The sequence below is a fragment of the Lactuca sativa genome, chromosome 8, assembly GCF_002870075.4.
Source record: "Lactuca sativa cultivar Salinas chromosome 8, Lsat_Salinas_v11, whole genome shotgun sequence".
NCBI classification, from domain to species: Eukaryota; Viridiplantae; Streptophyta; class Magnoliopsida; order Asterales; family Asteraceae; genus Lactuca; species Lactuca sativa.
Window position 1 is genome coordinate 319,212,778 of NC_056630.2, and position 25,701 is coordinate 319,238,478.

The following is a 25,701-nucleotide window of genomic DNA, read 5'->3' on the forward strand; positions in this document are numbered from 1 at the left end:
ATGCTCTCATCGCTTCCATTGCAACTTTTCATATCAAGAAGATCATCATCTCGGACCCAACAAAGTTCCTTCATTATAGTTCCATTCCGGAGACCATGTACAGGGGTGTTACAGCTGAGAGTAAGGTGATGGCCGATTATCGACAACTTCCACCCAAGGAGCCAAGAGTTCTTACTCCTAAATAGCAGGCTGCCTTAAAAGCTATTAACAAGCCCAGCAACAGAGGAAAACGGTTGACAACAAAGAAGGAAACAACGGAGGAGGAACAACCTAAGCCCTCCAAATCGGCAAAGCGAAAGTCAGAATCAGAGTCCTCCTCAAAGCCAAAGAAAATTAAGAAAATGGCGAAGATATCAAAACAGCAGATTCCTCCAAGTCCAGATCATCCTGAAAATGATGAAGAAGATGATGTCCCTCTGGAATCTCCACGAGGTAATACCCCTCCTAGATCACCTCCACAAATCGAATCTCTACCTCATAAAATTCCAACCCCACCTCCATCACCGAAACCGACACCACCAAAACCGACACCGAAAGTCCCAGTTTCGGTTGTTCCCACTTCCACAACCAAAACCTCTCTACCACCACCACCAATTTCTTTTGTTTCCATTCCTCCAACAACCTTATCAACTCCAATCATTACCCAAACCACCACCACTACACTTCCTGATATATCCGCCGGGTTCATCAATACAACATTCCTTTAGTTTTATGGTATTAAATATTCAAGTAGATTAGAATATCAATACCGATTTACATTATAATATAAGAAACTGACTCAGTTTTTATATTATAAAAAAATCCCAAAGCATAGTAAGACTAAGCAAGAGAATTATGTTTCTAGGACTGTTTTCTCAATTCCGTTCCATTTGCATCTCTTAAAAATGACAATTTAAATGAAATTGAAATTAAGTATAAATTTGAATTCCACCTATCTCATAGATTCCAGTCAAAGATTCATGGAATCGAAATTCCATCATTGCTATAGGATTTGATGGATAATGAGCCAGCCAAAATGGTATTTTTTTTTTCTGGAGAATTCGAGATGGATGAATATAAATAACTGACAATTTCAAAATAATCCGGGATAGACGCAATGTCCACACCCAACAATTTATTGGGTACTGTACGAAGTATTTGAAATACGGGAAAGAAATACCATTCGGGTAATATTTCCAAAGGAGTTGCAAATGGATCTACCAGTTCACCAATCATTGATGGTTCTAGAACTGCTAACCCTACGTTACATGCAATAGTACCTAGAATTACTACCTGAAAAATATATAAAAGATCATTGGGCCATGCAGGCTCCCCGTAATAATTATGAACCATACCTTTAGCCAATTTCGTTCTTAATACAGGATCATTCAAGTCAGGTTTTTTTGTTATTGGGATAGGCGAATTCTTATAGATCCATCCCCCGGAGGAACCGGACATGATAATTTTTCATCATCCGGCAAACAGCAAGGGTCAACGTATCTGATACGGGGGCTCTTACTGAAACCGAACCCCCAGTCACCTCTAAACCTATCTCTCCAACTTACTCAATAGAGTCAGGTGCTACTCTAGGAGGCAACAATGATGAGTATGACTCTACATACTTTAGTCCCTATCGGCTTCAGTCTGATGAAGATACTGATGCTCCTGTCAATCGCCAACATTTACAGAGCATTCATGAAAAGTTAGATAAGCTGCTTACAGATAATAAAGCTTATGGAGGGGTTGTTCTCAAAGATTTTGTGGAGACTGCTATCGAGCAATCTACACAGGCTATGGATAAATCCACTGAAGCCATTAAGGAATCCACCTCTACTTGCAAGAAAGCATCTGCTGATCTTGCTGAAGTTATTCGCACCATGCAGATATTTTTAGATTCTTTAAAAGGGCATGTTGATACGAATGCTGCCAAAATTAGTGAATCAATTGAATCTCTCTCACATTCTCTGAAGGAAGAACAATAGAAGTTTGATGATGTTCGTTCCTACATCAAAGCTGACAACGCTTCTCTGATAGGTTCAGTATCTTCTCGACTGGACTCACTGCATGCCGACATTGCCAAAGAGAGTGCTTTAAAAAAAGAGATAGCCCGTCAAGCCTCTACAATTGCAGTTCAACAAGTCCAACTTGCTCAAGCAGAAAAGGAAATTTCCTTTTTAAAACCAAAGAGAGCTGTCTTCCGCAGCTGTTCAAACGATGTCAAGGACATGTTGACCAATCTCCTTGGTGCTCATGATCTGATTCTCACTCTCACCATTCGTAATCATCTAACTAGCAAATTTATCCCTGCTCTTGCCATGCTTCATGAAATGAAAGGTGTTTTGGAGCCTTTTGTTACTCCAAAACAAGGGGGAGAGGGACTGCAAAAAGTGATTGTAACAAAAGAACTGAAGGTTAATGTAGCTTCAGGTTCTGGTCCAACTAAAAAGATGAAACAGATTGTCAATGATAGTGATAGTGATGTTGAAGAAACTATTGTTGATGCCCTTAAAAGAAAGAAGAGAGATAAAGAAGTAGATGAAAATCTAAAAATCACAAAGGAGGCTGAGGAGATAGAGAGGCGCAATAAAGAAGAAGAAGATATCTTGCATTGTAAGAAGGCTCTGTTTCCTGAATGGACGAGAGATGTGTTGATCAGTCAAGCAATTGAATCACCGAGTGTCTATTGGTTGGAACCGATTGCCTCTTTTGACTGCGATAATTCGAAGGACTCATAGTTTGATATGCCAATTACAAGGAAGGCATTTACGTTTCATTGTTTTGACTCAACTGTTGAGCTTCCTTTTCCAAATCCAAAGGTTGACCGAGAGCTCATCGACTTTTACTTAAAGTATGGCCAACCTCAATACCTGACATGGAGTGCGCAGAAAATTACAACTGTCAAGGTATTGAAACCGACTCCCACTGGTAAATTTGTGAACGTACATTTCATAATCACATGAGGGTCTGCAAACTCTGTTTCGATGATATCTTTAGCAGATCTTCCCAATCTTAATCCACATGATTGGATATTGTTATACAACATTCTGCTCACTAATTCAAAGGAGTATGAGCTGATTTTGGAGCACTTAGAGAGATTGTTGGCCTCCTACATCTATGAAGTTGCAACAATGTATGAGGAAATAGCAAAAGTAATGAATAAGAAGCCGACCATCAAGACTACTCAAAAGCCAGGGGATGTGAACAAGATGAAGATAGGGCAAATTGATTCAGCACATCTGACTGTGATGTTTACGAAAGCTGAAGCTCATAGGTTCTTGTTTGCTTTGGTAGATAAAAATCTTTTTCTACTGACTTCTTGGAGCACATTATCAACCTGATACATCGGTGCAAGCAGAACTCGGATGCTGATAAGAAAAATTTTACTAATATGCTTTGGTGGTACATTAGCTTTCAGTACCATATGTTAGCTATCATTCCGAGAGTGTTCAAGACGGTAAAGAAGCCCTTGGTTGCTAAACAGAGTTCAAGTCTCGGTCCCAAACACGCAAAGGGGAGATTGTTGGGGCTTATTGTGTTGGGTCTTAGGGCTTTTTATATATATCCGGATTGGGCTTGTCCATCCGTTATTATCTAGTAGGGTTAGACTATATATATGCATGCATGCATGCATTATTGTCAGACGTCTTTTTAATTACGCTTAAGTTTTGGAACCCTAAAACACCTCTACAGTCGAAGTTCTTAATCGATCTCTTATGAGGTGTTGAAGCATTAATCCTTCAACATATTCAAGCCATATTCATGTTTACTTTTACGTACTTATTTGTTTGCATGCTTAGAATCAATCGATCCTGATAGAACTACGTTCTAACAGATTAGATTCACATTCGCTATTACTAATCCTTAGAAAACAAATTAATTTAAGCAGTTATCAATGATTAAAGTAATAGATTTCCTAGTTTATTGATACGGGTTAAGTAAGACTTGTAATCAGCTAATCAAATATGCTAATTCAATTAACTCCTTGTTGACGGTTCATCATACAAGCTCACATATTAACGTACCTATTTTCTTGTTAACCCTAGTTTCACGTTCGTTATTCCTAGGCATATAACAATGTTTTCACGTAAATCATATGAGATTAGCAACTAAGAGATGTTCATGCAACTTAATTACTGGTTAATTAACAGAAAATAGTTGTAATTAAGACATAAGGTTCTTTAACAAGCTTAACAAAACAAAATAACCAAATTAAATTAATCCAATAATAAAATCAAACCATACTCATAAAATCATTTCTCCTAAACAGAAGTTATGAGTTTTTAGCTCATATCTACAACGAATAACAAACTAAAAGCATGATTTAATGATTGAAACATGGTTCACACAAAAGATTAAGATAAAATAAATGTGTTATGGCCTTTGATCTTCTTCCAAATTGATTTCTAAGTTGAAATCTCAAAAGCCACAGCTTCTAAGAACCCTTCGTGCCTCCAAAAATCGTCCTAAACTTCCCCCATTCGTTAGGGTTTGAATGAGAAGCGTTTCTATATACAAATTCTAAAAACAGGGGTGACTCAGCGAGTCCAGTGACCGACTCGGCGAGTCCGTCACTTAAAATCCCGTGTACGTCAAGTCAGCATCGACAATCGCAAACTTTCTAATCAACTCGTCGATTTGAGGCCAAACATTTTGATTCCATTTAGAATCAACATTTTCTCCAGACATGAAATTCGTGCGAAATTGTATCTAGATTTCAGAACATTTTAAATCTCGTCAATCGGAGTTACGGTTCATGAGATATGGCCAAAACACGGTTGAGGGGTCAAGCTGTCCAACAACATCCTCCTTTCTTCAAAATCCAAGATCCAAGCTTCTAATCGCCAATTTCGCTTCTTTTTCCTTCCGAGAATGTCATTATTGCTGAAACTGAAATATTTAAGCTAATTAAGCACCTTTGGTTCATTATTTGAGATAAAATTAATATAAAGTATTAAGATCATGCATAATTTTTATGACTAAATAAGCCCATATAAAAAAACCCCACACTTCACTTTTGCTTGCCCCAAGAAAACTGAATTTTAACATACTAATACCACATAAGACAATCCCAATCGAACCCAACCATTATGCAAACACCGCAACGCATGTATTTGTGTCTAAATTTTTTCCTTAGGACCCCCTCAATCCTAAATACTTACAATCTTCGTAAACACTCGCAAACTTCTTTTGAACAACGCTCATTTTATGCATTCCTCCGAATCCATCCCCAAAAAACTTTCTTAACCTCATGCTACTTTTGGTCAAGCAACCCAAGCATATATAATCTAGAAAATAACAACTTTTCGATACCACTATGGAGCTATTGGAATTCTTCACTTCTTTGATAATTTGATTATGATTTCTATGAATTCGCCACCTTTTTTAAAATTCTTACAACATTTCTTGTAATTCTCTCTTTTTTTCACATGTAACTCACTTTTTTTCACTCAAAACCTACATGCTTAAGCAATGGCACTTGGCTTTAACCTTTATTGGATAAAGTATTAGTCTTCATGGAGACATTTCAAGTACACGATGCTAAACATATTGCATCCCTCAAACTAAGCAATTTTGTGTTTTTGTCGCACGAGTTCACTAGAACAAACGGGGCCACAAATGCATTATAACGTGGAGAGGCTCAACTAAACATTTGGGTCTTCATAGAATCATCAAACACAATACTAGCATGATTTCCTAATTGCTTTTACCAAAACTTCTAAATTAGCCCTAGCAATTTTAATGCAATTTTTTTTAAAATTTAACTAAAATTTCAACTAATGTAACCAACCCCCTACCCCACAATTAATTTATGCAATGTCCCCATTGCATGTTATGCATCATAAAGAACATAAAAGTAAAGAGAAAATTGGAACAAACTCCCCTGGGATAGTAGTGACGAGGGTGATCTTCTTCAATTTAGCTCCATCTTCAGCTGACTTTAGGCATTGGAACAACTCATCCACGCCTTGGGTGTCAAATGTCTCTTGTGGTACAGCTCCTAATGTTGTGGAAAAAGCTTCTTGGAATCACCTAGCATTGTATTGACAATGACCGCCTCGGATGGAATCAAATTGAAGACTCAAAAATCAAATAACTGAGCAACACGGTGAGTTGATAGTGGAGAACTCGTGGTGTTGGATCATAAATTGGGCAGAAATCGCGTTTTTCCTCTAGAACCCGTCCATTTGTATGTATGCACTCGACGAGTTTTCGGATTTGATCGTGCAAATTCTTCTTTCTGCTTCATTTCTGATTTGTTGTTCAAGGAGGGTATTAGTGTAATACAGCTCCTTATAATCTTCAGTGACGAGACTCCATTTAGCAAATATAAACATCAGACTAGACATATCACTCAAAGTCTTATAATCTTCTCGTAAACGACACGACCCCTCACTTTATTTCCGTCACGCTTTACGAAATTGCTCTAATCTCACCCTAACTTCTGTAAATATCAAAGACAAAAAACTACATAATAACAGGAAAAAAAACATCAAATTAGCATTCCTACATTACCCTAATAAACTAGAAGTTCAGAAACAAACCAATCTACACACTCAAAATAAAAAGAAAAAGAAAAAGAAAACCAAACTCTAATGACAGGTTGCTCCCGCAAGCACTTCTTTTTGTGCGAGCCTAGAGCTGGACTCCTAACTTGATCAACTTCCAATAAACTCAATGCCAATCCATCCATTCCATTAAATATTTTATTTGGACCAATTTGTAAAATTTTGATCTTTTCTTCTAAAATTGGGCAAACAAGCTTGAATACATAAAACCCAAGAATTCTGACAAGGGTTGGGACCGGTTGGGTACTAATCAGAAACGAATCGTGATTCAAAACTTTCTTCAAAGTTGTAAACGTCACCCCATGCATCGAAACACTAATCGGAAATACAGGGGTCCATGTCGTGGTAATGGTCAAACCACATGTTGGTTCCTACAATTCAGCTTGTTCTTGTTCATCGTCTGACCCCTCTACCGGCAACCTTTCCAGCTCCTCTAGGCCTCTATCTGGATTAAATTCTTCATCTTGTAACTTTAGCTCTTGTAACTCAGATGTACCTTGTGTTTTGCTCTAGATGTTATCTAACCATCTTCCAAATTTCTTTAAATCTTCACCTGAGTCACACTCCTCATCTTCTTGCTCAATTTCATGTAGTACTTCCTCAAGAAAAGCATCGAAAGCATCGAGATTTGAAAAATACATAATAAATAAAAATTAAAATTAAAATTAAACTATATGAAAAATTAATCAATAAAATAAAAACGATAACAATTAGCAAATAAAATTAACTATTTGAACCGTTCCCCAACAACGACGCCAAAAACTTGATGTGTGTGAAATATACTAGTGTTAATCCTACTAACCTAGACACAAAAACAAACACACGAAAGGCAGTGTACCTATCGATTAGCAGCATAAATCAGGTAAGTAGGGTATCGAACAATGAGGAACGGTAAACAATTAAGATTATTACTAATACTATCTAAATAAAACAAGTAAAAATAAGGGTTTTTCTCCAACTTTACAAGAATAGAAACTTAAGAAACTACTTAAAGTCTCTAACAAAGGACAATTAAAAACTAACGAGAAACAAAATACAACTAGATTCAATAATGGAGGAGACTTTGTTTAGGTTTGAATCACTTATTCCTATGGTTGATTTTATGGCAAGTGCAATGGATTAATTGGCTTTGGCTACCGATTAGTGTGATTAGGTTCACGTTCACTATTACTAATTCTTAGAAAACAAATTAATTCAAGTAGTTATCAAGTGATTAAACTAATAGATTTCCTAGTTTATTGATACGAGTTAAGTAGGACTTATAATAAGTTAATCAAATATCCTAATTCAATTAACTCCTTGTTGATGGTTCGTCACACAAACTCACATACTAACGTACCTATTTTCTAGTTAACCCTAGTTTCACATTCGCTATTCCTAGGCATATAACAATAATTTCATGAAAATCATATGAGATTAGCAACTAAGATATGTTCATGCAACTTAATTACTAGTTAATTAACAGAAAATAGTTGTAATTAAGTCTTAAGGTTCTTTAACAAGCTTAACAAAAGAAAATCACCAAATTAAATTAATCCAATCATAAAATCAAACCATATTAATAAAATAATTTATCCTAAACAGAAGTTATGAGTATTTAGCTCATATCTACAGCGAATAACAAACTAAAAGCATAATCAAATGATTGAAACATGGTTCATGCAAAAGATTAAGATAAAAGTATTGTGTTATTGCCTTTGATCTTCTTCCAAATTGACATCTAAGTTGAAATCTCAAAATCCACTGCTTCTGAGAACCCTTCTGGCCTCCAAAAATCGTCCAAAACTTCACCGATTTGTTAGGGTTTGAATGAGAAGCTTTTCTAGATATAAATTCTGAAAACAGGGAGACTCGGCGAGTCTAGTGACCGACTCAGCGAGTCCATCACTTAAAATCCCATGTACGACAAGTCAACATTGAGAATCGCAAACTTTCTGATCAACTCGTCGAGTTGAGGCCCAACCTATTTATTAAGTTTGGAATCAACATTCTCTCCAGACATGAAAGTAATGTGAAAATTTTTCTAGATTTCAGAACATTTTGAATCTCGTCGATCAGAGTTACAGTTTATGAGATATGATCAAAACGTGGTCGAGGGGTCAAGCTGTCCAACAACATCCTCCTTTCTTCAAAATCCAAGATCCAAGCTTCTAATCGCCAATTTAGCTTCTTTTTCCTTCCGAGAATGTCATTATTGCTGAAAATGAAATATTTAAGCTAATTAAGCACCTTTGGTTCATTATTTGAGATAAAATTAATATAAAGTATTAAGATCATGCATGATTTTTATGACTAAATAAGCCCATATCAAAAAATCCCACACTTGACTTTTGCTTGCTAATACCACATAAGACAATCCCAATCAAACCCAACCATTATGCCAAGACTGCAACGCATGTATTTGTGTCTAAATTTTTTCCTTTGGACCCCCTCAATCTTAAATACTTACAATCTTCGTAAACGCTCGCCCACTTCTTTTAAACAACGCTCATTTTATGCATTCCTCCGAATCCATCCCCAAAAAACTTTTTTAACCTCATGGTACTTTTGGTCAAGCAACCCAAGCATATATAATCTAGAAAATTACAACTTTTCGATACAACTATGGAGCTATTGGAATTCTTCACTTCTTTGATAATTTGATTATGATTTCTATGAATTCGCCACCTTTTTTAATTTTTAGTATCTTCAACTTTCTTAATCTTCAAAATTTTCATATTTTGATCTTCACTCTGATTGCTCTGAAATTCTTACAACATTTCTTGTAATTCTCTCTTTTTATCACATGTAACTCACCTTTTTCACTCAAAACCTACATGCTTAAGCAATGGCACTTGACTTCAACCTTTATTGGTTAAAGTATTAGTCTTCATGGAGACATTTCAAGTACACGATGCTAAACATATTGTATCCCTCAAACTAAGCGATTTTGTGTTTTTGTCCCACGAGTTCAATAGAATAAACAGGGCCACAAATGCATTATAACGTGTATAGGCTCAACTAAACATTTGGGTCTTCATAGAATCATCAAACACAATACTAGCATGATTTCCTAATTGCTTTTACCAAAATTTCTAAATTAGCCCTAGCAATTTTAATGCAAATTTTTTTCAAAATTTAACTAAAATTTCAACTAATATACAAACCCCCTACCGCACACTTAATGTTGGGTTTTGAGCATTCTAACACTCCTAAGTGTACATGCAACCCTAAATACCTTGGATCTATGTTTTCTCTATTATACATGCAAATAAGAACTTCCAAGGTATTATCCTAATCTAGCATACAAAACAATGACTATAGAAAGATAGAATACATACCTCTTTGGAGAAGAAAGTCTTCATGAAGCTAGAGTGCCTAGTGCCCCAAGTGTGACACCTCAAATGGAATCACAATCATCAAAACACTTGGAATGACTTGAGAGAAAAACCCACACTTCATGAAATCGGCTAGCCCTTCTAGTACACCCACTAGTGCCGATTTTGTCAAGAATAATATCTTTATATAGTGTTACAATTAGGGCAAACCCTAATTGTCATGACTTTCCATTTCCTTGGATCCATGGGTTCAAATACACCATGGAGCATCCATGAACCATCCTATGGGTTTTAGCCCAACTTGATTATCCATGGAGCATTAGCCCACTATACAAGTATGGATGATTTACATAATCAACCCATATATTTAATTAGTCTTCTTTTGATCACTTAATTAATCCTAGATTAATTCTTGATCAATACTAATTAAATAATCTTATTATTCTTATTATTAATATACTAGAACTTATAATATATTAATAACCATAAGTGTCTTATTTCTCTCATCCAAGTGCATGATGGTATGCAACCCAAATGGACCATGCCGGGTCGGGTCAAGTCTTACCAAATATAGTTATGGACTTAGACATTAATCCAACAGTCTCCCACTTGGATAAGTCTAAAACTATTATTGCGTATGACTTCAGGAACCAACTGGCAATCGTAGCTCTCAAAAGCTTCTGTCGAACTCTGACCTTGTCGATGAACTCTGACCTTTGTCAATGACTTGTCCATTAGATAAGGGATCATATATTCCTCCATTCTAGATATCATATGGACTGAGACATGGATTATAATCATTCTCTCTGTCCATTTGTTGTTTCCCGATTTCCGATTTATGACGACTGACTAATTGAACAAATCAAATCAGTCCTGGCCCGGCCGAGCACTTCCATTTGTCATCATCAAATCATCGAGGGGCCCACAGATATCGCTTTTATCCCGAAGGTAAAAGGAATGGATAAACTTCGACTCATATGGCTTGTTCTACTACTTGTTGAATCATACACAAAGGCACGTTTTATAGCACAGAGTTACCAAATGCGGTTTCGTGCAATCAATGTACTATCAACTCATAGTAACAACTCATATCTCTAGGTTTGAAGAATATAAGATATTATCATCTCATGATCACTCGTGATAAAATCCATGAAGTGATTCCAATGAGCGCGGGTTGAATCCAATACTCAGAACTTATGAGCACTCATGAGTGTTGTAGCCTTGTCCAACACCTTAGACCTCTACAAGCCAACCCATGACAGTCTTAATTCATATCTACTTCCAACATATGACCGACTGTGGATGGTTTGAATAACTTAGTCATTCCGGAAGAATAACCCAGTTTATTCGGGAAGTCAAAACATGCAAAGTGAAACACAATAATAATTGAATCCAATATGGTCTCAGAACTTATGAATATAAATAAAACACCTTTTATTTATCACCATATGATTACACATTATCCATTGTATACTGTTTCAGCTATCAACTTTATTCTTGAATTTAAAACAATAGTTGTCCCATGCTCCAAGCATGTACACTATGTTTTCTAAACACTAGTCATGCCACACACCAAGTATGCATACTATGTTTGTCTATGATCTTTACTTTGTGAACTAGATCAATTGAACATAACTTCAATGATTCTCTTTTCACACTCCCAAATCCTTACTGCAAATGCGAGAATTCCAAATTCATGCCATTTACTGGAATCTGTCAGATTCTAAACTTATATGCATTGATCCTCTTGTAATGATTATGCACAAAGTCATAAAGACTTGACAACAAACATTACAGATCATTCCAAAGGAGATCAACTCCTTGGAACCATCCTTCTTGCATTAAGTTCCCTTAATCTTACACAGACTGAAAATTCTAACTTTGAAACATTTCCAGATTCCATTTTGACTATCACTTCTGAACAAGAGTTGCCTCCTTACAGATTATGTCAATATGGTCCTTCCACAATTATCACCATACTTCCAATTGTCCTTGAGCAACCAATCTTTGGTAAACCTTAGATTGTCCTCGACAATTGTTTAATCCTTTTAGTCATATCCAGTTCTAAACCTTTTCCCTTCTTAATGCCCCAGGCATTTGGAAAATTTTAGAACGGATGATAATAGCACATGTAATCGATCCTATATCCGAAGCATATGGGACACGATTCATGATGTCTCACATAAAGACTAAACCAGTCTTTTGCTATAACATTTCCATTTCAATTTGCCAAGTTCTCATAATTCAGATTATGAAAAGGGATGCCGTAATCATAATCGAATTTTAGAACGCAAATACTGGAACCATATACAGAATTTCCTTATGTTGAGCCATTCCAACATGAAATTCATATATATATCCTTGACTAAATGATTAAAACCTCACGATCTAAGCTTATAGATTTGAGATGAAGCATAATTTCCTCTCCCTTAATTATAGCAAAACAACTCTTTCCCAATTGAAACTTTTGTTTTCTATAATTAACATTGCTAACTTGCAATACTTATCATAATTATCATGCTCCCACTAACATGATGGTTATTAGCATATCACTTATGCTCCCACTAGCTTTGACATGTACCCAGAAATCAGCTGGACTTCTAGAAATCAATACTTTATTGACTTTCTTACCAAAGTTCAGATTTCTGATACTAGATTGTTTTGATAAGACTTTATCAAAATCATACACCTTCCCTTAGATAGCACACTTGTGTATCTAAACAATTATGAAGAGGGATGCCGTAATCATAATGTTTAGACCTTTTTGCCACTTCTCACAAGTCCATATTAGTGTGCCGGTTAACCACACGCGCTCCACTAACGACTTTGAGAATGCAAACATCACAATTGCTATCTAGCTAAAATCTACTTAGTGAAAGTGTTTCCTCACCATCATTTTCATGAATCGGAGAGAAACCTTATGACACTTAGATTTATATGGTGTATGAGTTCCTACCCATATGAATTTGTCAAACCATAATCACAAGACAAAGATAATGACAAATCCAAAACCATATGGACTGAACTCAATCTTAACTTCTTGCCACCTGGCAGCTCAAGGGCCTGCCATTGCTTCCAAGTTGTTATGCAACAAACTGAGAACTCTAAGAACTCATATGCAAAGCCAACTTTAATTGGAATGGGCACAGATATGTCAACACGATAGGTTATAAACCTCAAGTCGTGTGCTAGTGAAGAACTTCAGGTTTTATTCTTGATTATTTCTTGAGACTTTCAAGATCTTTAAGACTCCCACTGTCCTCTTGACATATAAGACTCCCTTGTCAAACATCCAAGAGATAGTGCGGATTCTAATCAAGAAAAACACTTTACCCAATTGGCCTAAGTTGGTCTTTGTTTTATCCAAAACATCACAACTTACCAATTTCAAATGTACAAGAGTAGAAAACTTTTACTCTTACATTTGACAAGTGTTTTAAACCTTCTTTAAGACATGTCACTCAAATGAAAATCTTGGAGTATGACTCTAAGACTTGTATTGGAACGAAGTATGACTCATCTTCTTGATTTAACCATTTCAACAATTCAAGTTCCTCTTCTTAGTCATAAGAATGCACTAAGATTTCCTTAGAGAACTAATTGTGATATGGTTTCTTAATCATTAAGATGATCACAAAACTGATACTAAAGTACTCTCCCATCTTTTCAGATTTGAGAAACTTTTATCCTTCTGCCTAATTTGATTCTTCTTATTCGCTCTGCCATACATTGAAACCTTTTCCAATGTCTCAGAGTTACACTTAAGCTTGTAAGTATAATCATATTTACTGAACTTAAGTAAATCATGACGAATAATCTTATCAAACTTTTGTGGTGGACTAAATCAGTGCACAAGAATGTGTACTCGATCCCTTAGTCCATTACTTGACTCACACATCCATGTGAACGAGTAATTAGTCTTAATTTTTCCAATACTTGAAAGTTCTCATTCATCATGCTATACAACTTGCATGATTCCAAGTTCCGGTCCAATTGAAACTTGGGTGATGAGAATCTTTCCTTATTTGGTAAATCTAGACATTACCACAAATGAAAGAATCAATTTCATATTTCCACTCTTGCTCTTAACGGAATTATATAAGCAACAATTTTTCCTCAAATGCCATTGTAAGGATATTTTAAAATAAATAAAATCAAAAATTTCCTTTTATTTTAAAACTTTGCGGAAAAACTTATCCTTACAATCCATATGAAAACTTGTTGTTATCTATTCCTTAAGCAATATCTCATAACTCCTAAGAAGTAGCTCAAGAATCTGTCAAACTACGCGATAGAAATCCATCTATGCGATCAGATTCAGCATATTCTTTCTTTAAGTTTCTTCACTTTTTTTTCTTTGATTCTTAAAACATCACCATGTGACCCAGTCACATCATGTATCAAGAATCTCAGAATAGAAACTTAACAGAGTTAGATAGTGGACTTTACCTGAAGTAGAGTCAAACTTATTGACTTTAACATCCTTAGGTAAATTTGGCAGCTTCGCAACCAATGCCCCTTTCTTTGGCAATACAAACATATGGGCCCTTTGATAATGGTACACAGGACTATCACAGACTTAGCTTTTCTCTTTACCATTTGGTCAACCGAGTTGACTATGGCCGATCCCTTTCCATCGGGAAGAGAATGCTTTACTAGATATCCAATGTCATCATTGTCAATGTCGATAAGGTTTTAGGAAGTTGATCTTAGCAAAGATCATTAAGGGTCTTGTCATAGTCTGTTTCATAGGTGTTTCAAAAGAACTCACTATGTGACTTAGAAAGTAGTTGAACCACCAACTTTCTCAAGACTTTGACACCCAACTCTCCCGGCTTGTCAATATGTGACTACATCTCCAAGATGTGACCACACCTAGACCTTGCCTTGCCAATAGGGCCTGAGTGACCTTAAACTTTTCAAGAACTTGTGGGTTGGGGAGAATAATTGGAGGAGGAGAAAGAAGTATGATATCCATGGGACATCATCTTCATTTAGGAAAGCTTGTTTCAAGAGATTTGGGAAGACCATAGGTGTCTATTACAGACATCTTTTGGGAGATATTCAAGATAGTTGATCTTAAGTCCTTAATATGACACCCAATATGAAATATTAAGGCTAGGACCCAACAAACTATTTTATAACTTAGAAGAGGTATGCCGTAATCCAAGCGATAAAATATTTGAAGGTAGGTGAATGACGATTCACCAATTTCCACCAAGATAAACGAAATGTATTATTAGGTTTTAATTGGTTTTGAAACTCCTAGATCTTTGAGATTCATTGAACTGTTCAATGGCATGTTTCAATCTCGAGTGTGCCCTTCAGGTTTTGTGACTGGGATGCCGAGGATCACAAAACAAGGTGTGAAGTAACCATGCAAATCACTTGGTACCCTTAATAAATTACCCCTCAATCGATGTGCCGGTTAACCACACACGCTCCATCGATACTATGATAAATATTAAGTCACCCTTTACCTACCTTGTTAAGTCCAAGTTAGTGTGCCGGTTAACCACACACGCTCCACTAACGACTTAGACAAAGTGTAAAGTGTAATTTCATGGATTAGCACCTTATTCACATTTTTTCCTAAGTAACTAAGATTGGGTATTATTAAAAGTTTAGTTACTTAGTATTTTCATTAATACTTTTAATGAAGGGAGAATTATAGTCCTGTCAAACCCGTTCGGCTAACGACCCTCCACCGGTCAAGCAAGCGGTGGGTGAGAGTGGACACCCATTAAGTTGCCATTTTATAGGCAACAACCTTATACCCACCTTATAGACCGGCTTCGTGAATGAGGCGTACTAGCGGTAAGACTGACTTTACTCTTATACATATATATATTATTAACTTATAATATTATAAAGTATAAGGGTTGAATTTTAACTTTTAAAATTCTAAGGGCTAACTTGGAATTAAAGTATTCATACTTGAAAACTTTTCAAATTCCAAAACTTGAGGGCAAGTTTTGAAACTATTCAAAACTAATTAATTCCATAACTTATGTGTTTAAAGTAGTTTTAATCCAAAAACTCTTCAAGTTCCATAACTTGAGGACAAGTTATGGAAGACTTTAAACTAATAAAAGAACTAACTTTTTCTTTATTTTATAACTTATGGATTTAATTATGGTTACATATTTTTCTTTAATGAAGTGACTCTTGAACTTCCATAACTTGAGGACAAGTTATGGAGTCATAAAAAAAACATTCAATGACACAAGACTCTTCATTTTGTAACCATTGCCAACTATTATGAGTTTTATGAGTCTTTAATGTGACTCTTCATGTAACTTGAGGACAAGTTACACAAACACATTTTATACTCAACTCTTAGATTAAAATGGATTGAAAACAACTATTTCACTCAACATTTCTATTAATCTAAGCAACTCATAAGAACAAGATAATTCAAATCAAACTTTTTCATGTAATTAGTCTAAACCTTAAACTAATACAAAACATGAATCTATTGACAATTATCTTTGAAAATGGATTAGCATGAACATTACCACATCAAGAACAAATTTATAAGTTCAAAAACAACTTAGGGTAATGTTCCTAGTCCATTTCTAGCCAAAAAACTCGAAAATATGCTGTCTGGGGGTCCAACTCGTCGAGTGCATGAACAAACTCGGCGAGTTGGATCGAATTCATCATTTTTAAGGCATGGACTCGTCGAGTCTCCTGATGGACTCGCCGAGTCTGATGGCCAGACAGCACCAGATTCGTTTTTTCAGCTTCTATTGCAGGTATAACAAGAAAACAAGCCTAGGCTCTGATACCACTGTTGGGTTTTGAGCATTCTAACACTCCTAAGTGTACATGCAACCCTAAATACCTTGGATCTATGTTTTCTCTATTATACATGCAAATAAGAACTTCCAAGGTATTATCCTAATCTAGCATACAAAACAATGACTATAGAAAGATAGAATACATACCTCTTTGGAGAAGAAAGTCTTCATGAAGCTAGAGTGCCTAGTGCCCCAAGTGTGACACCTCAAATGGAATCACAATCATCAAAACACTTGGAATGACTTGAGAGAAAAACCCACACTTCATGAAATCGGCTAGCCCTTCTAGTACACCCACTAGTGCCGATTTTGTCAAGAATAATATCTTTATATAGTGTTACAATTAGGGCAAACCCTAATTGTCATGACTTTCCATTTCCTTGGATCCATGGGTTCAAATACACCATGGAGCATCCATGAACCATCCTATGGGTTTTAGCCCAACTTGATTATCCATGGAGCATTAGCCCACTATACAAGTATGGATGATTTACATAATCAACCCATATATTTAATTAGTCTTCTTTTGATCACTTAATTAATCCTAGATTAATTCTTGATCAATACTAATTAAATAATCTTATTATTCTTATTATTAATATACTAGAACTTATAATATATTAATAACCATAAGTGTCTTATTTCTCTCATCCAAGTGCATGATGGTATGCAACCCAAATGGACCATGCCGGGTCGGGTCAAGTCTTACCAAATATAGTTATGGACTTAGACATTAATCCAACACTTAATTCATGCAATGTCCCCATTGCATGTTATGCATCATAAAGAACATAAAAGTAAAGAGAAAATTGGAACAAACTCCCCTGGGATAGTAGTGACGCGGGTGATCTTCTTCAATTTAGCTCCTTCTTTAGCTGAATTTAGGCATTGGAACAGCTCATCCACTCCTTGGGTGTCAAATGTCTCTTGTGGTACAGCTCCTAATGTTGTGGAAAAAGCTTCTTGGAATCGCCTAACATTGGATTGACAATGACCGCCTCGGATGGATTCGAATCAAAGACTCAAAAATCAAATACCTGAGCAACACGCCAATTTGATAGTGGAGAACTCGTCGTGTTGGATCATAAATTGGGTTGAAATCGCGTTTTTCCTCTGGGACCCATCTAGTTGTATGTATGCACTCGACGAGTTTTCGGATATGATCGTGCAAATTCTTCTTTCTGCTACAGTTCTGATTTGGTGTTCAAGGAGGTTATTAGTGTAATACAGCTCCTTATAATCTTCAGTGACTAGACTCCATTTAGCAAATATAAATATCAGACTGGACATATTACTCAAAGTCTTATAATCTTCTCGTAAACGACTCGACCCCTCACTTTATTTCCGTCACGCTTTAAGAAATTGCTCTAATCTCACCCTAACTTCTGTAATACCAAAGACAAAAAACTACATAATAACAGGAAAAAAAACATCAAATTAGCATTCCTACATTACCCTAATAAAATAGAAGTTCAAAAACAAACTAATCTACACACACAAAATAAAAAGAAAAAGAAAAAGAAAACCAAACTCTAATGACAGGTTGCCTCCCGCAAGCGCTTCTTTTTGTGCGAGTCTAGAGCTGGACTCCCAACTTGATAAACTTCCAATAAACTCAATGCCAATCCATCCATTCCGTTAAATATTTTATTTGGACCAATTTGTAAAATTTTGCTCTTTTCTTCTAAAATTGGCCAAACAAGCTTGAATACATAAAACCCAAGAATTTTAACAAGGATTGGGACCGGTTGGGTACTAATCAGAAACGAATCATGCTTCAAAACTTTCTTCAAAGTTGTAAACGTCACCCCATGCATCGAAACACTAATCGGAAATGCAGGGGCCCATGTCGTGGTAATGGTCAAACCACAGGTTGGTTCCTGCAATTCAGCTTGTTCTTGTTCATCGTCTGACCCCTCTGCCAGCAACCTTTCCAGCTCCTGCAGGCCTCTATCTGGATTAAATTCTTCATCTTGTAACTTTAGCTCTTGTAACTCAGATGTACCTTGTGTTTTGATCTAGATGTTATCTAACCATCTTCCAAATTTCTTTAAATCTTCATCTGAGTCACACTCCTCATCTTCTTGCTCAATTTCATGTAGTACTTCCTCAAGAAAAGCATCAAAAGCATCGAGATTTGAAAAATACATAATAAATAAAAATTAAAATTAAAATTAAACTATATGAAAAATTAATCAATAAAATAAAAACGATAACAATTAGCAAATAAAATTAACTATTTGAACCGTTCCCCAGCAACGGTGCCAAAAACTTGATGTGTGTGAAATATACTAGTGTTAATCCTACTAACCTAGACACAGAAACAAACACACGAAAGGCGGTGTACCTGTCGATTAGCAACATAAATCAGGTAAGTAGGGTATTGAACACAAGGAACGGTAAACAATTAAGATTATTACTAATATTATCCAAATAAACCAAGTAAAAAGAAGGGTTTTTCTCCAGTTTTACAAGAATAGAAACTTAAGCAACTTCTTAAAGTCTCTAACAAAGGACAATTAAAAACTATGGAGAAACAAAATACAACTAGATTCAATAATGGAGGAGATTTTGTTTAGGTTTGAATCACTTATTCCTATGGTTGATTTTATGGCAAGTGCGATGGATTAATTGGCTTTGGCTACCGATTAGTGTGATTAGGTTCACGTTCGCTATTACTAATCCTTAAAAAACAAATTAATTCAAGCAGTTATCAAGTGATTAAACTAATAGATTTCCTAGTTTATTGATACGGGTTAAGTAGAACTTGTAATGAGCTAATCAAATATGCTAATTCAATTAACTCCTTGTTGATGGTTCGTCACACAAACTCACATATTAACGTACCTATTTTCTAGTTAACCCTAGTTTCACGTTCGCTATTCCTAGGCATATAACAATGTTTTCACGTAAATCGTATGAGATTAGCAACTAAGATATGTTCGTGCAACTTAATTACTAGTTAATTAACAGAAAATAGTTGTAATTAAGACTTAAGGTTCTTTAACAACCTTAACAAACCAAAATCACCAAATTAAATTAATCCAATCATAAAATCAAACCATATTAATAAAATCATTTATCCTAAACAGAAGTTATGAGTTTTTAGCTAATATCTACAGCGAATAACAAACTAAAAGCATAATCAATTGACTGAAACATGGTTCATGCAAAATATTAAGATATAAGTATTGTGTTATTGCCTTTGATCTTCTTCCAAATTGATATCTAAATTGAAATCTCAAAATCCACCGCTTCTAAGAACCCTTCTGGCCTCCAAAAATCGTCCTAAACTTCCCCCATTTTTTAGGGTTTGAATGAGAAGCTTTTCTATATATAAATTCTGAAAACATGGGAGACTCGGTGAGTCCAGTGACCGACTCGGAGAGTCCATCACTTAAGATCCCATGTACGGCAAGTCAGCATTGAGAATCGCAAACTTTCTGATCAACTCGTCGAGTTGAGGCCCAACTTGTTGATTCTGTTTAGAATCAACATTTTCTCCAAACATGAAAGTCGTCCGAAATTGTATCTAGATTTCAGAACATTTTGAATCTCGTCAATGAGAGTTACAGTTTATGAGATATGGTCAAAACACGGTCGAGGGGTCAAGCTGTCCAACAACATCCTCCTTTCTTCAAAATCCAAGATCCAAGCTTCTAATCGCCAATTTCGCTTCTTTTTCCTTCCGAGCATGTCATTATTGCTGAAAATGAAATATTAAAGCTCATTAAGAACCTTTGGTTCATTATTTGAGATAAAATTAATATAAAGTATTAAGATCATGCATGATTTTTATGACTAAATAAGCCCATATCAAAAAACCCCACACTTGACTTTTGCTTGCCCCCAAGAAAACTGAATTTTAACATACTAATATCACATAATACAATCCCAATCAAACCCAACCATTATGCAAAGACCGCAACGCATGTATTTGTGTCTAAATTTTTTCCTGGGGACCCCCTCAATCCAAAATACTTACAATCTTCGTAAACACTCGCCCACTTCTTTTGAAAAACGTTCATTTTATGCATTCCTCCGAATCCATCCCCAAAAAACTTTCTTAACCTCATGCTACTTTTGGTCAAGCAACCCAAGCATATATAATCTAGAAATTTACAACTTTTCGATACCACAATGGAGCTATTGGAATTCTTCACTTCTTTGATAATTTGATTATGATTTCTATGAATTCTCCACCTTTTTTAATTTTTAGTATCCTCAAGTTTTTTAATCTTCAGCATTTTCATCTTTTGATCTCCACTCTGATTGCTCTAAAATTCTTACAACATTTCTTGTAATTCTCTCTTTTTTTCACATGTAACTCACCTTTTTCACTCAAAACCTACATGCTTAAGCAATGGCACTTGACTTCAACCTTTCTTGGTTAAAGTATTAGTCTTCATGGAGACATTTCAAGTACACGATGCTAAACATATTGCATCCCTCAAACTAAGCGATTTTGTGTTTTTGTCCCACGAGTTCACAAGAATAAACGGGGCCACAAATGCATTATAACGTGTGTAGGCTTAACTAAACATTTGGGTCTTCATAGAATCATCAAACACAATACTACCATGATTTCCTAATTGCTTTTACCAAAATTTCTAAATTAGCCCTAGCAATTTTAATGCAAATTGTTTTCAAAATTTAACTAAACTTTCAACTAATGTAACCAACCCCCTACCCCACACTTAATTCATGCAATGTCCCCATTGCATGTTATGCATCATAAAGAACATAAAAGTAAAGAGAAAATTGGAACAAACTCCCCTGGGATAGTAGTGACAGGGGTGATCTTCTTCAATTTAGCTCCATCTTCAGCTGAATTTAGGCATTGGAACAGCTCATCCACGCCCTGGGTGTCAAATGTCTCCTGTGGTACAGCTCCTAATGTTGTGGAAAAAGCTTCTTGGAATCGCCTAGCATTGGATTGACAATGACCGCCTCGGATGGAATCGAATAGACGAATCAAAAATCAAATAACTGAGCAACACGCCGAGTTGATAGTGGAGAACTCGTCGTGTTGGATCATAAATTGGGCAGAAATCGCGTTTTTCCTCTGGAACCCGTCCAGTTGTATGTATGCACTCGACGAGTTTTCAGATCTGATCGTGCAAATTCTTCTTTCTGCTTCAATTCTGATTTGGTGTTCACGGAGGGTATTAGTGTAATACAGCTCCTTATAACCTTCAGTGACGAGACTCCATTTAGTAAATATAAACATCAGACTAGATTTATCACTCAAAGTCTTATAATCTTCTCGTAAACGACTCAACCCTCACTTTATTTCCATCACGCTTTAAGAAATTGCGCTAATCTCACCCTAACTTCTGCAAATATCAAAGACAAAAAACTACATAATAACAGGAAAAAAACATCAAATTAGCATTCCTACATTACCCTAATAAACTTGAAGTTCAGAAACAAACCAAACTACACACACAAAATAAAAAGAAAAAGAAAAAGAAAACCAAACTCTAATGACAGGTTGCCTCCCGCAAGCGCTTCTTTTTGTGCGAGTCTAGAGCTGGACTCCCAACTTGATAAACTTCCAATAAACTTAATGCCAATCCATCCATTCCGTTAAATATTTTATTTGGACCAATTTGTAAAATTTTGCTCTTTTCTTCTAAAATTGGCCAAACAAGCTTGAATACATAAAACCCAAGAATTTTGACAAGGGTTGGGACCGGTTGGGTACTAATCAGAAACGATTCGTGCTTCAACACTTTCTTCAAATTTGTAAACGTCACCCCATGCATCGAAACACTAACCGGAAATACAGGGGTCCATGTCGTGGTAATGGTCAAACCACAGGTTGGTTCCTGCAATTCAGCTTGTTCTTGTTCATCGTCTGACCCTCTGCCAGTAACCTTTCCAGCTCCTCCAGGCCTCTATCTGGATTAAATTCTTCATCTTGTAACTTTAGCTCTTGTAACTCATATGTACCTTGTCTTTTGCTTTAGATGTTATCTAACCATCTTCCAAATTTCTTTAAATCTTCATCTGAGTCACACTCCTCATCTTCTTGCTCAATTTCATGTAGTACTTCCTCAAGAAAAGCATCAAAAGCATCGAGATTTGAAAAATACAAAATAAATAAAAATTAAAATTAAAATTAAACTATATGAAAAATTAATCAATAAAATAAAAACGATAACAATTAGCAAATAAAATTAACTATTTGAACCGTTCCCCAGCAACGGCGCCAAAAAACTTGATGTGTGTGAAATATACTAGTGTTAATCCTACTAACCTAGACACAGAAACAAACACACGAAAGGCGGTGTACCTATCGATTAGCAACATAAATCAGGTAAGTAGGGTGTCGAACACAAGGAACGGTAAACAATTAAGATTATTACTAATATTATCTAAATAAACAAGTAAAAAGAAGGGTTTTTCTCCAGTTCTACAAGAATAGAAACTTAAGCAACTTCTTAAAGTCTCTAACAAAGGACAATTAAAAACTATGGAGAAACAAAATACAACTAGATTCAATAATGGAGGAGATTTTGTTTAGGTTTGAATCACTTATTCCTATGGTTGATTTTATGGCAAGTGCGATGGATTAATTGGCTTTGGCTACCGATTAGTGTGATTAGGTTCACGTTCGCTATTACTAATCCTTAGAAAACAAATTAATTCAAGCAGTTATCAAGTGATTAAACTAATAGATTTCCTAGTTTATTGATACGGGTTAAGTAGAACTTGTAATGAGCTAATCAAATATGCTAATTCAATTAACTCCTTGTTGATGGTTCGTCACACAAACTCACATATTAACGTACCTATTTTCTAGTTAACCCTAGTTTCACGTTCGCTATTCCTAGGCATATAACAATGTTTTCACGTAAATCGTATGAGATTAGCAACTAAGATATGTTCGTGCAACTTAATTACTAGTTAATTAACAGAAAATAGTTGTAATTAAGACTTAAGGTTCTTTAACAACCTTAACAAACCAAAATCACCAAATTAAATTAATCCAATCATAAAATCAAACCATATTAATAAAATCATTTATCCTAAACAGAAGTTATGAGTTTTTAGCTAATATCTACAGCGAATAACAAACTAAAAGCATAATCAATTGACTGAAACATGGTTCATGCAAAATATTAAGATATAAGTATTGTGTTATTGCCTTTGATCTTCTTCCAAATTGATATCTAAATTGAAATCTCAAAATCCACCGCTTCTAAGAACCCTTCTGGCCTCCAAAAATCGTCCTAAACTTCCCCCATTTTTTAGGGTTTGAATGAGAAGCTTTTCTATATATAAATTCTGAAAACATGGGAGACTCGGTGAGTCCAGTGACCGACTCGGAGAGTCCATCACTTAAGATCCCATGTACGGCAAGTCAGCATTGAGAATCGCAAACTTTCTGATCAACTCGTCGAGTTGAGGCCCAACTTGTTGATTCTGTTTAGAATCAACATTTTCTCCAAACATGAAAGTCGTCCGAAATTGTATCTAGATTTCAGAACATTTTGAATCTCGTCAATGAGAGTTACAGTTTATGAGATATGGTCAAAACACGGTCGAGGGGTCAAGCTGTCCAACAACATCCTCCTTTCTTCAAAATCCAAGATCCAAGCTTCTAATCGCCAATTTCGCTTCTTTTTCCTTCCGAGCATGTCATTATTGCTGAAAATGAAATATTAAAGCTCATTAAGAACCTTTGGTTCATTATTTGAGATAAAATTAATATAAAGTATTAAGATCATGCATGATTTTTATGACTAAATAAGCCCATATCAAAAAACCCCACACTTGACTTTTGCTTGCCCCCAAGAAAACTGAATTTTAACATACTAATATCACATAATACAATCCCAATCAAACCCAACCATTATGCAAAGACCGCAACGCATGTATTTGTGTCTAAATTTTTTCCTGGGGACCCCCTCAATCCAAAATACTTACAATCTTCGTTAACACTCGCCCACTTCTTTTGAAAAACGTTCATTTTATGCATTCCTCCGAATCCATCCCCAAAAAACTTTCTTAACCTCATGCTACTTTTGGTCAAGCAACCCAAGCATATATAATCTAGAAATTTACAACTTTTCGATACCACTATGGAGCTATTGGAATTCTTCACTTCTTTGATAATTTGATTATGATTTCTATGAATTCTCCACCTTTTTTAATTTTTAGTATCCTCAAGTTTTTTAATCTTCAGCATTTTCATCTTTTGATCTCCACTCTGATTGCTCTAAAATTCTTACAACATTTCTTGTAATTCTCTCTTTTTTTCACATGTAACTCACCTTTTTCACTCAAAACCTACATGCTTAAGCAATGGCACTTGACTTCAACCTTTCTTGGTTAAAGTATTAGTCTTCATGGAGACATTTCAAGTACACGATGCTAAACATATTGCATCCCTCAAACTAAGCGATTTTGTGTTTTTGTCCCACGAGTTCACAAGAATAAACGGGGCCACAAATGCATTATAACGTGTGTAGGCTTAACTAAACATTTGGGTCTTCATAGAATCATCAAACACAATACTACCATGATTTCCTAATTGCTTTTACCAAAATTTCTAAATTAGCCCTAGCAATTTTAATGCAAATTGTTTTCAAAATTTAACTAAACTTTCAACTAATGTAACCAACCCCCTACCCCACACTTAATTCATGCAATGTCCCCATTGCATGTTATGCATCATAAAGAACATAAAAGTAAAGAGAAAATTGGAACAAACTCCCCTGGGATAGTAGTGACAGGGGTGATCTTCTTCAATTTAGCTCCATCTTCAGCTGAATTTAGGCATTGGAACAGCTCATCCACGCCCTGGGTGTCAAATGTCTCTTGTGGTACAGCTCCTAATGTTGTGGAAAAAGCTTCTTGGAATCGCCTAGCATTGGATTGACAATGACCGCCTCGGATGGAATCGAATAGACGAATCAAAAATCAAATAACTGAGCAACACGCCGAGTTGATAGTGGAGAACTCGTCGTGTTGGATCATAAATTGGGCAGAAATCGCGTTTTTCCTCTGGAACCCGTCCAGTTGTAT

General features: G+C 35.7%; 1 protein-coding gene across 1 annotated transcript; it reads left to right on the forward strand.

Annotated features, from left to right (window-relative positions):
* The first annotated feature begins 341 nt into the window (after nucleotides 1-341).
* On the forward strand, nucleotides 342-707 carry LOC111918683 (extensin-like). The gene has a single exon (XM_023914317.1). It carries the CDS (start codon nucleotides 342-344, stop codon nucleotides 705-707), a length of 366 nt encoding a protein of 121 aa, XP_023770085.1.
* Nucleotides 708-25,701: the final 24,994 nt, after the last annotated feature.